General features: G+C 44.3%; 1 protein-coding gene across 1 annotated transcript in view; it reads right to left on the minus strand.

Annotated features, from left to right (window-relative positions):
- DST (dystonin) overlaps positions 1–16,315 on the minus strand; it is a 494,547-nt gene that overhangs the window by 384,984 nt on the left and 93,248 nt on the right. Inside the window, exon 4 of the mRNA XM_060021645.1 lies at positions 11,775–11,982. Within this exon, the coding sequence (XP_059877628.1) occupies positions 11,775–11,982 (208 nt within the window). The remainder of the gene's footprint in view (positions 1–11,774; positions 11,983–16,315) is intronic.

The following is a 16,315-nucleotide window of genomic DNA, read 5'->3' on the forward strand; positions in this document are numbered from 1 at the left end:
TATGGAAACACAAAAGACCCCGAAGAGTCAAAGCAATCTTGAGAAAGAAAAATGGAGCTGGAGGAATCAGGCTCCCTGACTTCAGACTCTACTACAAAGCTACAGTAATCAAGACAGTATGGTACTGGCCCAAAAACAGAAAGATAGAACAGGATAGAAAGCCCAGAGATAAACCCACACACATATGGTCACCTTATCTTTGATAAAGGAGGCAAGAATATACAGTGGAGAAAAGACAGCCTCAGTGTGTTTTATACATTTGTATACTCTGTTGTGGAGTTAAAATGGAAAGGAACACATGACAGTCTAGAAATTCCATCTCTGTGTTACCTCTGTAGCTTCTGATGTTCTTAGGATCTCAGTCTCGAGATGCTTTGGTCAAACCCCCCAGCTCACCACAAAGCCAGGCTGCTGGGCACACGGGACCCAGAGGCAGAAACACGAACACTTCTCTGCCTGGCTGCAGATTAACATTAAGACAAATTGCTCTCACCACCTTTCCTTACATATCATTTAGTACCTGAAACCGTCATTACATGAGAAAAACAAGCATCTCCAAATTGTTCAAATAAAAAGTTTTTAAAAGCATAAAGCTTTTTTTAAAGTCCCTGACTAAATAAATGTTGAGATAACCATATAAGGTTAAACCAGAACAGCAACAACAACAACAAAAAAAAAACTAAAGGAGCATGAGTGTGATGTTTTGGGTTCAAAGTTAAATTCACTAACAGTAGCTAATAACCCATTACCATTCCTGAACTGATATGTGTTCCTTATAGTGTAAGGCAATGAACAAGATCTTTGGCCGATTTAAATCCTAATTATTTAGTGGAAATTACTTTTCGAATCCATGTTGCAATATCATAAAACACTCAACTGTGTCATCTGGAAAATCCTCAGAGATGTCAAGGGAGCTCTCAAATTCTCTCCAACTAGAGCAAAATCACATAACATTGTGTTATGGTTGTTAATGCGTCCAGAGTTTAGGTTTCCAATTTCAGGACAGACATTGCAGGTTGCAAACACGATATCCATTCTCTCCTTATTCTTTACCGACAGAATTTCACTTTTGTTCAGGGCACTAAGTGGGGCCAGCTAAAATGTCTATTTTCCTAGTCTGCCTTGCAGACAGCAGTGGCCCCTATAACAGTTCTGACCAGTGAAATACAAGTAAAAACTGCTAAGTGGGCTTCTAAAAAAGATCTTTAAAAGGAGGCTGAATCAACTTGTCTGGATCTTTTGTCCTTTGTCCTTGTACTTCCCCTTCTTTCCACCTGGAATTGAGACACAAATGCTGGAAGAGCAGCAGCCATCTTGTAATGAGAGAACAACCACATGACGTACTACAAGTGGCCAAGAAGAAACATAGGAGTCTGGGTCCTACTGGCAAATAGAGGTGCGCTACAGCCCTCCCAGTCCTACCTGAGGCCTCTCAGTCCCTGAGAAAAAGAAAACACTATCATCTGTTTCTGCTACAAACAGCCAAACACAATCTTAACTAACAGTCATTACCAGTTAAGCCTATTTCATTTTTTAAAAGAAAAAAGCTCAGACTAATACTGTCATAACTAGCTACAATGCAACACTATTATGATATAGCCCTGTTAAAGGTCACTTATTACACAACTGACTATGAAGCCCCAGGAGGAGATGAAATCTGAAATCAAGATTTTGCAGAATCCTAAAGCCAGCTGAAAACCACTGAGGTCACACTTATGAAGGAAGCAAAGTAAAGAAACCTTTACACTCCAGCTTCAATTCAACCGGCACCAGAGTTAATTTACACAGTAAAAGACAGGATTTTGACCATTCACATATCTACCTAAGGACGTAAAACTGAAGTGAAAATGAAAACTACTGGCTGTGAGTAGTTCTCAGTTCATTTTGTCACCATGGGCATAAGCAGAATCACACGGCTCTAATGAGAGAAGGGACTTTAGCAATTGCTTTAGCAATTCCTCAACATTTTCATGAGAAACAGAACATTTTGCCTTTTTCTTAATCGAAGAGGGTTTTTTAGTGATATATAGATAGACAGATAGATAGATAGATACAGATATAGATAAGTAAGAAATCTGCCACTCAGCTTTCATAGAGAATAATAATGAAACCCTGTTTATAGCTGTCTGGGGATAACTGATTAATTTCCAGGTCAATGGAAAAATATCCATTTTCTTGGACCAAAATAATTTACCTTCCTTGTCCGTTAAGTCTAAAATGTATAGAATAAAATTTATTGGGTTCACATTAATGATCTCATTTTCACACTAAGTATCAATTTTAAAAAGTAACAATGTGTTGAGGAAAGAAAATCTTCCAATGATAGACTCAAACAGCAGAATTTCATAGATTAGAGTGACATCTAGTTAATATTGATAATATAATAATATATAATAATTATAATAATAGTATGTAGGTTAGTTTCCTTATACTGACAGGAAAGACAAGAGGGATGTTCTGCATCTTTTGTGCTAACCTACTAAAAATGTTTTCTATTTACATGGTAAATAAACTGCATAATTCACTATAGATATTAAAGAAAGCCACTGACATGGGCAATTTCTAGCATAAACAATAACAAAGAAATATGTTTTATTCGAAAGTAAATGCCTTTATTCACCCTGACTGTGGTAATCTGCTGAAGTAATGAGATTTTTTTTTAATCAGATGCCCTGAATATCCTGGCGATGAATATATTTTATAAGCAAAGGGATTGGAGTATGAATCAGGACACTGCATCCTTCTCTGCAGCAAATAGCTCTTTCTGTGTTATTCTAATTCAGCAAACAGTTGCCTATTTTCACTCAGAAGTAAAGGACCAAAGTAAGACCCAAGAATAGACCACACCATAAATAATCAGGGCTCGCTCACTTGCCGCTATTCTTGTTTTGCTCCAGAAGGATAGGTCTGAAGTCCTTCCAAAGCCATCTGAAGACTAAACTCTCAACTTCTAAACCTAACAGTCATAACTGCTAACATTATAGGTTATTGTAATTCTACGTTTCTGTCACAGATTCTGAATTTGTTACAGCTGACCCCACCACTTACACATTCAACAGCTGGGGCATATGATCACTTGGCAACCTGATAACACTCCAGCCAAATGCAAAGTCATCCTGGAACCAAGGAACTCGGGCAGAAATGAAAATCAAAATAAGCTCTCTTACGTTCAAATGGGAATGGAAAATGTTTTGAACAATGCATGATTTTAGAAAATGCAACAACTGTACTTTGAGAGTTGAGTGAACTGACACTCCCTATTCAAAGCCTACAATTCTTTTCTGATTAGATCAGCCCCCACAGCAAGTCATCGGGATAATAAGCTCTGTAATGAAGTCATCGAATTGGATACTGATGGGAAATCATAACCGGCTTCAAAACACATCCGGAAACAATGAGTTTTCCAGGTCTCTAGCTTTCCACGTAATACACTGGCCAATACTCTTACTCTCCTTTCCAAGACCAGATGAAACACAGAACATCTATAAAGTCGGGGACAAATTGATGACCTAAGCATTTTAAAACCACAAAGAAAACGAAGGAAACGACCTTCACTTTTTCGGTGAAATTCGGGACTATATGTTTGAAAAAGTGTACATGTAAGTGCAATACTGATCATTAGGTTATAATTAAAATGAAGTGTAGTGACGACTGCAATGGCCTCCAGGTCTTCAATTTCCCTTTAGTTCCAAACGCAAATAAAAACCATCTTTTAAATAACATCCACTTCCTCAAGGCAAGTCAAATCACCTCAGTTATGTCTGTTTTCCGAGTCACCTGCAATCACCCACGTGTCAGAGGTAAAACTTGATGGGACAAAAATTCATACAGCTATCATTTTTTTCAAAAGTAAAAAAGGTACATACTTTCAAACTTTCAGACATTTTTCTTTCTGACCTTAAAGAGCATAGGTGTACATCTTCCATGAGGTTTATTAGTATATTGCAATATTTCTCATTTTTAAGGTTCTGGAACAACTTATTAAGAACCTTATTTTTAAATGGGAGGACAGATGTAAACATGAGTGTATTGCACATGAACACACACACAGATGCTACAAATGTGCTTTAGCCTAAAATATCATTGCACTTGCTCAGTGGTAGTGTCATACACAATAGAGTCTTGGCACAAAGGAATTCTGATTGTGCTGTTTACAGAATTCTACATGGATTAAAGGAATGTCAATAATAAAACATGTTCTAGAAGGAGATGAAATATATTCATGGGTAGATTTTGAGCTCTGGGGGGATTTGGAATTTAATTATTCAGTTCGCGATTCTATATTTCTATTTTTTACAGATAGAAAACTAGTGATACATGCATTTTTAACCATACAATCCCCATTCAATTTACAGAAATTGAGTTTCTTAAGACGACAGCAAATATTCAAAAGATGCAAAACCACTTGAATGCAACCGATGAAATAGGCCACTATTCACCATGAATATATTAAGGCTCTGGGAGCTACCCCTGGGTGTGGAGCGCTTAGAAGCCACAGTTAGGAGACCGTCTGGACACACTGAAAAATAATTTCCAGAGACAAAAATACCCTTTAAGATGAGAAGATGCTCTTTATCTAACGTCACATTTAACTATAAAGTCAAAATAAACATGATACTAAAATATCAATACTATTTATCGTAGAATTTCCCCAACATAAAGGATAGGCAGAAAAATATCTCAAAATATACTCCTTTACGTTTAAATTTACCACAGACTCACTGACGAAAGTCTTTCATGCATCACACTATCAAGTAATCTTTATCATATGTAAGAATAGATATATAGTCACAAACCATAAACTTTTTTCATATAAAATCATTTTAAGAAAAATGATTTGGTGATGCTCTCAGTGGTGAAACAGTCCATTTATTTAAGAAGCCAAGGACCTTTTTGATCGGGTTAACCAATACGCCATACCAAGCAAGAGCAGCAATGCCTTAGTAATCCTATGGAGAATTAATCGGTCTCCACCCTCCCAGGAAGAATTATGATGATGCGTAGTGCTTAAAAGCTTTTGCAGGGGAGAGAAAACGCAACGTGCTTCTTGGAAACCAAACCCCTCCCCCGCACTGTACTGCTCGTCCTAGGGCGTCTACGGGCCGTCGCCCACCCCATCACCCTCCCTGCGCTGGGGTACGGAATTCCATCCCAAAAAGACCTGGTCCATTCCCAAGGCACCTGGTCCAGACACCTGTTTACTTGTGCCCAAGCAGTGGTGGCTCGGGTTAAGCAAAGGCGACGGTCACCCCTCTGGTCCCTGCCAAGCCCCGCGGCCCGGGCGCGGGGAACCACATACCTTTGTATCTCTCCAGGACATCCTCGTAGGCCTGGAGGTACTCCTGCTCCTCCACGTACAGGTAAGCGGCTGGGGATAGGTACCCCGCCATGCCCAAGTTTACCTAAGCGACGACTGGCCAATTCCCCTCTCCCGCTCGAACCCCGGACAGGATCGCAGTCAGCAAGATGCAGCCTTGGTAATGGAAACGCGGAAGGAGAGCAGGCTGGGGGAGAGCGCCGGGGCGCAGAGCTGGGGGCGCAGAGCCGGGGACGCAGACCCGGGGGAGCAGAGCCAGAGCCGGCCGGGGAGACGCCCAGGTCCCCTGGCGGGCCGCGGGTGCGGGGCCGCCCGGCCCGCAGGAGCCACAGTCCTCTCAGGTTTCAGCAGCGGCCAATCTCGGCGAGCCCGGGGGCGGCGACCTGCAGCGCCACGCCGCGCTGAGGAGCCCGGGACCCGGCGGGGACAGGCGGAGGGCTGCGGGAGCCGGGACCCTCGGAGGCCGAGGCGGCCGCCACCCTGGCTCTGCGCTGGGCGCCTGCTCGGAGCCGGGAGGACGCGCGCGCTGCCTCCGCCCGGGATGCTGCGCGGCGCATCTGCGGCATTTCCTGGCCGCCGCGCCGCAGACACTCGCCCGCGCCCCGGGGAGAGGAAGGGAGGGCACAGCGGGGGAGAGAGGAGGGAGGGCGGAAAGGAGGGGGCGAGGCGGCGGTCAGCGCCCCGGCTGGCTCGGCTCCGGCCCGCGCCGCCCGGCCCCTCCCGCAGGCAGCGCCGCGGCGCCCGGGCCCCTCTTCGGCCCGCCCACCGGTCCACCGCGCGGCCAAGCCCGCCCACCCTGGACGCTGGCTGGCCGGCCCGGGTCCCAAGGGCGAGGTTTCTATTTGGGACCCACAACAGGTGCCTGGGAAACAAAGCCGCGGATCGCGCCACCCGCGCGCGCAGCCCCCGCGGGGCTCCCGGGAGAAGAGTGGGAAATACTCTTCGATCCGGCCGCTGTCACAGAAGGACCAGGTCGCTGGGACAGCGCGGTGGGGAGAGCCGGGGGTCCCCGCCCCAGGCGCATCTGGGGGCGGACGGGGGTCCTGACAGCCTGGAGACGCCTGCGCCTGCGCGCCCGCCGCCCCGCGGCCCGGGGACCAGCCGGCGGTCCCTCCCTTCCGCCCCCCAGAGCCGGCCCGCGCATCTGCCGCGGCCACAGCCCGAGTCGATACACAGCACCCGTCTCACGTTGCCACCTCCCTCCTTCTCCCTACCATTATTCACCCCACATAGCACTGGTCTCCACTGAATGTGAGTAAAATGGGTCCAATTCCCTTCGCTTTGGCCTGTATCATATACTAAAGTGGTGAGTTTAAGAGTCCACTGAAGAAACCGGTTGGTACCCAGACATGTAAACAGGTGTGTTTAAGAGGACTGACAGAAGTCAGCCGGCCTTGGAAGGAATCCTGGCTCCTGACTATGTGACGTGGCCAAGTTCCTTATCCTGTCTTCATCAGGATAATCATATCATAAAGTTCATCATGGGCTTCCCTGGTGGCACAGTGGTTGAGAGTCCGCCTGCCGATGCAGTGGACACGGGTTAGTGCCCCGGTCCGGGAAGATCCCACATGCCGCAGAGCGGCTAGGCCCGTGAGCCATGGCCGCTGGGCCTGCGCGTTTAGAGCCTGTGCTCCGCAGCGGGAGAGGCCACAACCGTGAGAGGCCCGCGTACCGCAAAAAAAAAATAAAAATAAAAAATAAAATAAAGTTCATCATATATCATCATATCATAAAGTTGTGATAGCTCAACTTTATGATAACTTTATAAGTGTTAGCTGTTGTTGTTGTTATGATTATTAGATGAACCATCTCATTGTTGACTCTCTGATTTATGACAACTTCACCTCTGCCCACATCTCCCCTTCCTATTTCTTCTTTCATAAGTACTGACTTTTCGTCCTTGATGATTCTTTTTTCTTTTTCAATGATGTGAATCTGGATCATTTTCCATCAATTGTTAGATGGGAATGAGTACTCTTGGAAAACTGTATACTCTTGATAAAACTTACTTGAATTAGAATTGGAAAGCTTTACTTCTCATCAGTAATTGGCCTATTTTTGTTACTCCAAACAGAGCAAGACCACACTTCTCTTTTCTGTCCTGACCACTGATCTGAGTTTGATCCACTAAGCCTTTAGGATCACTAGAGTTTTCTTGCAACTTGGCATGTATTTATGTATACATTAGTTCATGAAGTAACAAACAGATATCATATGGGACACCTTCTGGAAATGAAAGGGTTAGCAATTCGATCCCTAAGAGTCATCCCATATACAGACCACATATATACAAATGGAGATCTCTCAAAACTGTCTTGTCTCCCTCACAGTGAGTAAGGTCATTAAGGGCATAGTCTGATCCTTCATCAGAAATTGACACCCAGTAGCACCCAGTTTTGTGAATACAATCAGTGCACACTGCAGTGATTTTAACTGTCTGTTGAAGGAACCAGTCAAAATGAACAAGCAGCATTTGGGGTTGTTGGTAAAAACAGCCTTTACCCCATGCATTCTTGGAAAGATAATAAAGGATCAATCTGCTAATAATAATAGTGTATTCCATAGGGAAGCAGCAAAAGCAGAGCAGTTAAGAGCTTGGCCTCTGGAGTCAAGACGGCCTGAATTCAGATCCTAGCTCAACCACTTCCTATGACCTTGGGAAGAATCTCTCCTCTCTCAGCAGATTTCTGGACTGAAAAATGGAGAAAATAATAGTACCTACTTCATAAAATTGTTGGGAAACCTAAATGAAATAACATATTAGGTGCTTATGAGAGCATCCAGCCATCAGTCAGCTGTCATTTACAGAGCATTTTCCATGTGCCAGGGAATCTGCAAAATGTTTTGCATTTACTACTTTAATCGCCACAGCCATGATCTTTTGATAGAGAAAATGAAGCTGAGAAATGTTCAGTAAGTTGTCCAAGAAAACACAACTGGTTCATGATAGAGGAAGAATTAAAGTCCAAAGTCTGACTCTGCCAAGGTCCTTACATTCTAACTTCAAAGAATTCACATGGGTCCAACATCCATACTTTAAAATAACACTGTCACTGGGCTTCCCTGGTGGCACAGTGGTTGAGAGTCCGCCTGCCGATGCAGGGGACACGGGTTCGTGCCCTGGTCCAGGAAGATCCCACATGCTGCGGAGCGGCTAGGCCCGTGAGCCATGGCCGCTGAGCCTGCGCGTCCGGAGCCTGTGCTCCGCAACGCAAGATGCCACAGCAGTGAGAGGCCCGCGTACCGCAAAAAATAATAATAATAATAACACTGTCACTAACAAACCATGTACCTTTACAGGCACTTCAAGACTGAAAACCCCAACTTACAGTATCCCGCGAGTAAGAACAGCAGATCTGTCTTACGATGATGTTAAAGGCATTTACAGTGGGTACAAAGCCCCTTTCTTACCATGTCATTCTCACCTTGACCCTGAGAGATCAGAAGGGCATATATTATAGTCTCAGATTTTAAAATGAAGATACTACAATAAATGCAAAAGCACTTTTAAAGATATAAGTATCAGACATGTGACACCATCACCAAAAAGACTTTCAGAAATGTACATCTGATTATGTCATTGCACTGCTTAAAAATCTTCAGGTGATTCCCCACCAGTTACAGCATAAATAGTCCAATCTCCTTGGAATTGCCCGAAAGCACCCTTACAGTTTCTGCTCTTCCCTACAAATCCCAGGCTTTAGCTACACAGATGACTTGCAGTTTCCATTTGAACCCATCTCCCTGCTGTGTTCCTGTAGCTCCATCCCTCGGTAGTGGCCTTCCCTTTCACTCTAGTCCATCAAGCTAGTTAAATCTCCCCTCAAATAATACAGGTACTCACAGCCATTACAGCTAATCTCTCACCCGTGTTGTAACTGTCTCACAGCACATCCATGGTCATGTTAGACTAGAATTTCTTTCAAGGCAGAACTGTGTGCTTATCTTCATTTTATTCCAGAGGCTTAATAAATATGTATCAAATGTGAATGACTTAAGGGATTCCCCCTGACCATATGGTCTTTTTGACTCTAGACATTTTCATTCTATTTTATTTTTATGACCTTAAAAACAAATAAAAATATGAGACTTTCAATTCCTTTATTACTAAATAACGAACATGATGGATGGACATCCGCACACCATTTCTGACCCTTGCCCCGTCTCCTACTAGGGATGAACTTCACCGATCAGCCGAGTTTCAGGCCAAGTGTGAAAATGCCTGAGAAGTTGAAATCTGAATGGTATGTTTTCCAACTACCCACTGCACCAAATGCCCTCAGATGCCCTGTTCCCTTATCCTCACACTGGATGATCTGTGGCAAATTTAATACAAAATCTATCTGGATTTCACAGTTTAGCCACATGACAATGAAACATATTTGCAGACTGGCCCCTGAGCCTATGCTGGGGCCAGTGATGAAATGATTATGACTTGTGTGGCAACAGCAAATTTACTAGTATTTATTTTAAACACAGTAAGTAGTACCTGTCCATACTAGGGCTGCGTATTCTGTTTGTTGTTTTATTTTCTTTTGTTATATTTTTGAAGAATTGATATAACCTTAAAAGTATGTAACTCAGAGGTCTCCAGTGCACCAACTACCAGTAACTTCATAGTAAACCTTTTACAACGAGTAAGACATGGCCCCTGCCCTCCCAGAGCCTACAGTCTACTGACCCCAGCACCCGCTTGTCCACTGCACCCAGCAGAACCCCCAGGTCCTCCATTCCTTCCCTACCGTCAGTGTACACCGACCACTACTACCACCAGCCTCTCCTGACTTCCTGTCTGTTAGTTTATATAACCTCATTCCCCCTGACAAACATATGCCCTTCCTTCTCTCATAAACCTTCCTTCACTATCAAAAGCAAAATACCTGTCTCTGCCACCTTTATCAAAACTCTCAAGACAGAAGGATCTTGTACCTTCCGTAAAAACGCAAAGGACAGGCATCCCAGGCTTTCTACAAAGCCCCAGCAATTTCTCACGCCCCCGCCTTTCACCCATCTTCCCTTTCTGCTGAGCCAAATATCTGGTACCCTGGTTCTGGCACTGTCTCCTCCACTCCCTTGGCGGTATCTTGACAGGGCAAGGAATCAGGCCTCGGTGGCCAAACACTTTTTGGTACTCGCCCAGCTCTGCACCTCTCCCAGGCCACCCCTGCCCACTCTCACTTGGCTCCCAAGCTGTCTCCATCCTCCCTCCACCCCATTCTCCCCCTCCATCCTCCTCTTTGAAGGCCTGGGTGAGACCAGCCAGCATCTCACAACAGAAGCCAGAAGAAGCTCAAAGCTGTTGCCCCAGAAACCTGGACTAGAGAATGGCTGGCTGGGCCCTGTTTGTTTTTCCCGTAATCAGAAAATCCCACTGGGGGACACTAGGGGGACTCAGCCACCATGATGGCTGGGACCTGAGCTAGTCCCCTCCAGCCCCCACCCCCACCCCCAAAGGAGTACAAGTACCAACTTTGCATGATGGTGGGAGGCAAAAGAAACTGAGTGGGAAGGGGCCTGGGGGAGAGAGTGGGGGAGGGGAGAGAGGCCCGATCCACTGCAGAAACCAACTCCAATAAACACCTGGCCTTTGGCCTTTGCAAAAGAGCTCCCGAAGGCACACCCCAATCTACCCCATTACCATTTCTGAGAAAAAAAAAATTGAGGAACAACCACCCCAGAAAGCACAGCTCACATACACACAAACCACACAGGCACTGCAGGCAGGGGGATAGATTTCCACAGCAGGCTCAGCTTTCAGCCAAGTAAAACAAGCCATCACTTCTGGGACCTAAAGGCAGTGCAAGGGAACCCTGGGTAACAGAAACACTGGCCCCTCCCAGGTATTAATTAATCAGGGATGCATGATGGCTAAACCCTCAAGAGCACCAGGGGCAGAAGCTGCTACAAACACATGATGCTGACAGAGATGCTACACTTAAACACACACACACACACACACACACACACACAAAACCGCATCCAGGTTGCTAAAATACCCTCCGCAATTCTGGGTACCAGAACCCAGGAATCTACCCCCCCACCCCCGTTAAATGTGGTCGCTCAGAGCTCCCATGCAAACATGGAAACGAAGCTTCCAGCAAACACACCGGGAATCACTGAGTTAATACTTTCAGATTGGCACGGTGGCGACTTCACATAAATAGGAAACTTCAATGCAGATGCCTGTAAATATCCCCTTGGTTTCAAAGGTATCGATTCCTCCAACTAGAAGACAGGGCCAAACAGCTTAGTCACCAGCAGGCAGGGCCAATCGCTCTTTTGATAAATCAGGACAGAAAGTAAACATGGTCATCCTCCTTCTCCACCTTGAGCGCAGATCTCTGCCCAACGCATCAGCTCCCAGCCAGACAGGGCCCCCGGGGACTCCATGGGTGAATTTCCGCAACTCTCCTCGCACCTCCCTCTATCCCCTGCCCCCGCCCCCACTTGCTCTTACCTGCTATCCTAAGCACTGCCCTCTCCGCAGGGTCCAGCACCGAGCCCCCGTGGATCTTTCTTTTCGATCTCTCATGTTTAGGCAAATTCCAGGGTAAGGTATCTCCAGGAGCTGGAGATGCAGAGCCAGATTTCTGGCTGAAATCATCTTCATCGGAAAAATCCGCAGAGGAAGACATCGAGCAGCGGTAGGATGCGTTCCCGGAACTCTACAGGGGATGACACAGAAAAAAAGCATCAACAGCAAAACACTCACATCGGCTCGTCCATCTCAGCAGCCCCCTCCCTGCCCCCAAACGGAGTCCGGCATCCTGCATCATCTTCAGCGCGGACGGGGGGACCCACACCAGAACCGACACCCAAGGCTCACCATCTTCCCTGGGCCACGGCTCCGACACCGGCCACACGCCCCGGGCAGCTCCGGTTCATGGAAGATTTGCACCCAAGTGTGTGGCCTGCGGTCCGGCCACCAGCTCACAAATGACTGGCCCAACAATGAAGCCAGAATCCACAGCCTTCCTGTTACAAACCTATAGTATTTGGCTCCCCCACCAGGCCAGGACCGATATTTTCCATTACTAGCCTGCTGCTTAATTCATTAACGCAACTCACTCCAAGTTGCAAAAACAAAGCACAAACGCAGGATGCTGAGTCCCAATTCCTTTCCGTTTCCAGTTGGAGTCTCCCCTCTAACCAGGTTTGAGCCCCTCGTCCCCTTTAGTTAATTTTCTTCCTGAGCTTGAAGCTGGCTCCCAGAAGAGAGCAAGGAGGGAGGAAGGGCTGATTCTGAGAAGAGCCTTTTCTGAAGACCGGGAGGACACAAAAGACTGTTTTCAGAAGCCAAAGGCAGTGCCAATAAACAAACATCTGAACTCAGCTTAGAGTTCTTGAGATCATTTAAACTACTAGCAAAGTAACAGCTGCCAGTGACGGAAATGAGAATGATGCAGCAGCTCCCCTCCGCCCCTGGTCATTACACAGTGAAATGAGAAACGTGAGGCTTTGACCCACATGCTTGGCCTGACCTCAGTCTCCCTTCCAGGAACAGGAGCCGGTCTGCAGGGCGTATCTCGCATTAAAGGGTCTGTCTTCCCCACAGGGAAAAGGCACCAGACGTTATCTCTTCCTCCTTGGTTGAGTTAAGTTTGTGATGATTCAGGGAGCCACCAGCTTACCATGGAAACGAGGATGCTGACTATCTGTGCTGTGAACAGAGTTCTAAACAAGATAAAGCATCCAAGGGAAATCTTCACTTCCCCATTTAGAACTTTGCTGAGGCTCAAGATGCAAAACTGGTGTAACTCGAATTCCTGAAATGGAACTTGCAGCCTCAGACTCCTACGAAGCCGGTGGCAGGCAGGAATCAGTGGTGTGCTCCCATCAGAGTAGAAACCCTGGGCTGCTCACAAAAGCCGTGGTGACACAGCAAAAACAGGCTGTGTGACAACATCCCAAGGCGTGTGGAATAAACCAGAAGTGAATCAGGACCTCGCCTCCATCTATTCAGGCATGACAGTCCTTATTCACTTCTACTGGCCAACACCATCATTTTTTTTTTTGGTCTTTTTTTTTTTTTTTGGAGTAAAATTGCTCTACAATGTTGTGTTAGTTTCCGCTGTACAATGAAATGAATCAATGAAATTTTACAATGAAATGAAATGAATACCTATATCCCTCCCTCTTGGACTTCCCTCCCACCCCTCCATCCCACCCATCTAGGTCATCACAAAGTACCAAGCTGAGCTCCCTGTGCTACACAGCAGGTTCCCACTAGCTATCTATTTTACACATGGTAGTGTATTTATGCCAAACCTAATCTCCCAATTCACTCCACCCTTCCCTTCCACCCCGTGTCCACATGTCCATTCTCTACGTCTATGTCTCTATTCCTGCCCTACAAATAGGTTCATCTGTACCATTTTTCTACATTCCACATATATGTCTTAATATACGATATTTGTTTTTCTCTTTCTGGCTTACTTCACTCTGTATGGCAGACTCTAGGTCCCTCCACATCTCTACAAATGACCCAATTCTGTTCCTTTTTATGGCTGAGTAATATCCCATTGTATATATGTACCACATCTTCTTTATCCATTCATCTATCGTTGGAAATTTAGGTTGTTTCCATGTCCTGGCTATTGTAAATAGTGCTGCAATGAACACTGGGGGACATGTGTCCTTTTGAATTATGGTTTTCTCAGGGTATATGCCCAGTAGTGGGATTGCTGGTCATATGGTAGTTCTATTTTTAGTTTTTTAAGGAACCCAACACCATCATTTTAAAAGTACACATACTATTTCCTGTAAAGTGTCTAAGATTTACCTTTAGCTTTATTCTTTCCCCAAAAAAGCAGTCTTCCATTTTACTTTACATGAAATGTCATCACCTTGGTTAATTATTAACTTATTTAGATTTTGTGTGTTTTCCTAGTGGCAATCATGTACTATGCAAATAAATAAAATTGATTTTCTGTATTCGCTGGAGTCCACAGAGAGTTGTGAGGAGCATTAAGTCAGTCACAGGATGCTATCAACCTACTTTATTTTCCATGCTTTTCTGAAAATTCATCTTGAGCTCCCTGAGGCTGTGTTGCTGGCTGGATTGGTGAAAAAGGATGACATTCTTAAAGACTTTTTCAAAAGGGTATTGGGTTTCCTTGGTTGCCTTCTGTCTTCCTTAAAATGGCTTCCTACCTGTCCTTATGAAAGGTCATCTTTTATCTGTGAGCTTGTATTTCTTGTTGTTTCCTATACTCTTTCAGTGAGGATAGTAATTTGATTGTTTATCTTTACAGACAGACTTGGGGAATAACTGTTAAAGGACTGCCCCCATACAAAAATCCCTGGTTACTGATTTTTGTAGACAGAGTAAATTTTTTTAATGGTTAGCATCTCAGCTGATGGAACAGCAAAATGTGATTTATGCCATGACATAAACACCACTCATCACACATAGCCAGATGGGAACAGTTACTACCCTGTACCCAAGGGTGTTGAATGGTGCAGCCTCTAATCTGGACGTGTCCTTGGTAAATGGTTAAGAGAGAAAGGAAGACAAGACAATCGGCAATACCTCTTTCAACAACATGGCACAGGGAAATACGGACACACGCAGACAGAGGAAAAGCACGCTGACTTATACACAACAAAGTCTCTCCCCTGGCTACGTGACTCGAGCATTTTAACCATTAAAGTATTCAATTTTTCCCCACAATAATTTTCATGAAGACTTTTTAAATATAAGGTAAACTATACAAAATTAGGCCCATTTGAACCTTGGAAAGTGAGGATCGGTTTTTTTTATCATTTATGTTTTGTATTCTGAGAATTACCTTTTAATTCACTTGAATTTTTAGACCTATGCACTCTTCGGTATAGAAATTTCTTTTTTTTTTAGGCTTATTTGGTTGCTTTATTTAATTTGAAGTTTCTTTTTTTTCTCGGTAGTGTTTGTTTGAAGTTGGCTCTTTAGCAGCCAATGAGGTAGAGACTAAATTGGCCACCTTTTAAGGGCTACTGAATTTAGTCTTTTAGGCTACAAGTGTGTGATTCAGTAAATGAGCTTACTTCAGTGAATGAAAGGTTGTCTGTGGTTTCTGTCTTCAAATTTGGGGAAATTATATTTGGAATCTTAATAAATTTTCATTCACTGTTATGTCGGTGGCATTCATATCAATGAATAAAGTAGAGTTCATAAAATAAGCATTCCAGGTGGGATGCTGTAAATTCTGTCACTAACTTGTTCTTTCCTAGTATCAGGCAAACTGGCTGATCAGATAGCCGATTTTTTTTTGTTTCTTTTTTGTTGTTAATTCTTTTTTTATTGAAGTATAATTGATTTACAATGTTGTGTTAGTTTGAGGATTCTTTTTCAGATTATTTTCTCTGAGAATGGATTAAAATGAAGCTGCTTTGAAGTCAATTGACCCTCTAAAACTATTCTTTATTGATTTCAAATGACTTGCCAATTCACGTCTCTACCTTTGGGGGTTAGAGGAATGAGTGTGAAAGTACAGTTCTCCTTTCTTATGGAAAAAGCAAACATATTCTCTGACCCAAAGTCCAGAGCCTAACCTTTGAGGTGGGGCTTGGAAGGTAAGACAAAGGAAGTGGGCTCTTGGGACCAGCAAAACCCCGAGTTCCTCCTGTCTCTTCCTCTACTCCTGTTGCTTAAGGTTTGATTCCTATTAAAATATAAATATCTATGTCCATGATAGAAGATTGGTTAAATAAATGACAGTATATCCATACAATGGACTACCCTGCAGCAATTAAACAAAAATGTTATTGATCTACATTTAGCAAAGTGGGAAGGGTTCATATAGAATGATTCCTTTAAAAAATATCTGTGTGTGTGTGTGTGTGTGTGTGTGTGTGTGTGTGTAGACAGACAGACAGTAAGATGATTTATAGATGAATAGGTAGATACATGATAGGTAGATAGGTAACTATCTACCAATGTGTAAACAGCAGTTATTTCTGGGTGATGACTAATACTATGAATGAATTTAGTTGTATTCCTTATAATTTTTTAATCCA

The sequence above is a fragment of the Delphinus delphis genome, chromosome 10 (assembly GCF_949987515.2).
Source record: "Delphinus delphis chromosome 10, mDelDel1.2, whole genome shotgun sequence".
NCBI classification, from domain to species: Eukaryota; Metazoa; Chordata; class Mammalia; order Artiodactyla; family Delphinidae; genus Delphinus; species Delphinus delphis.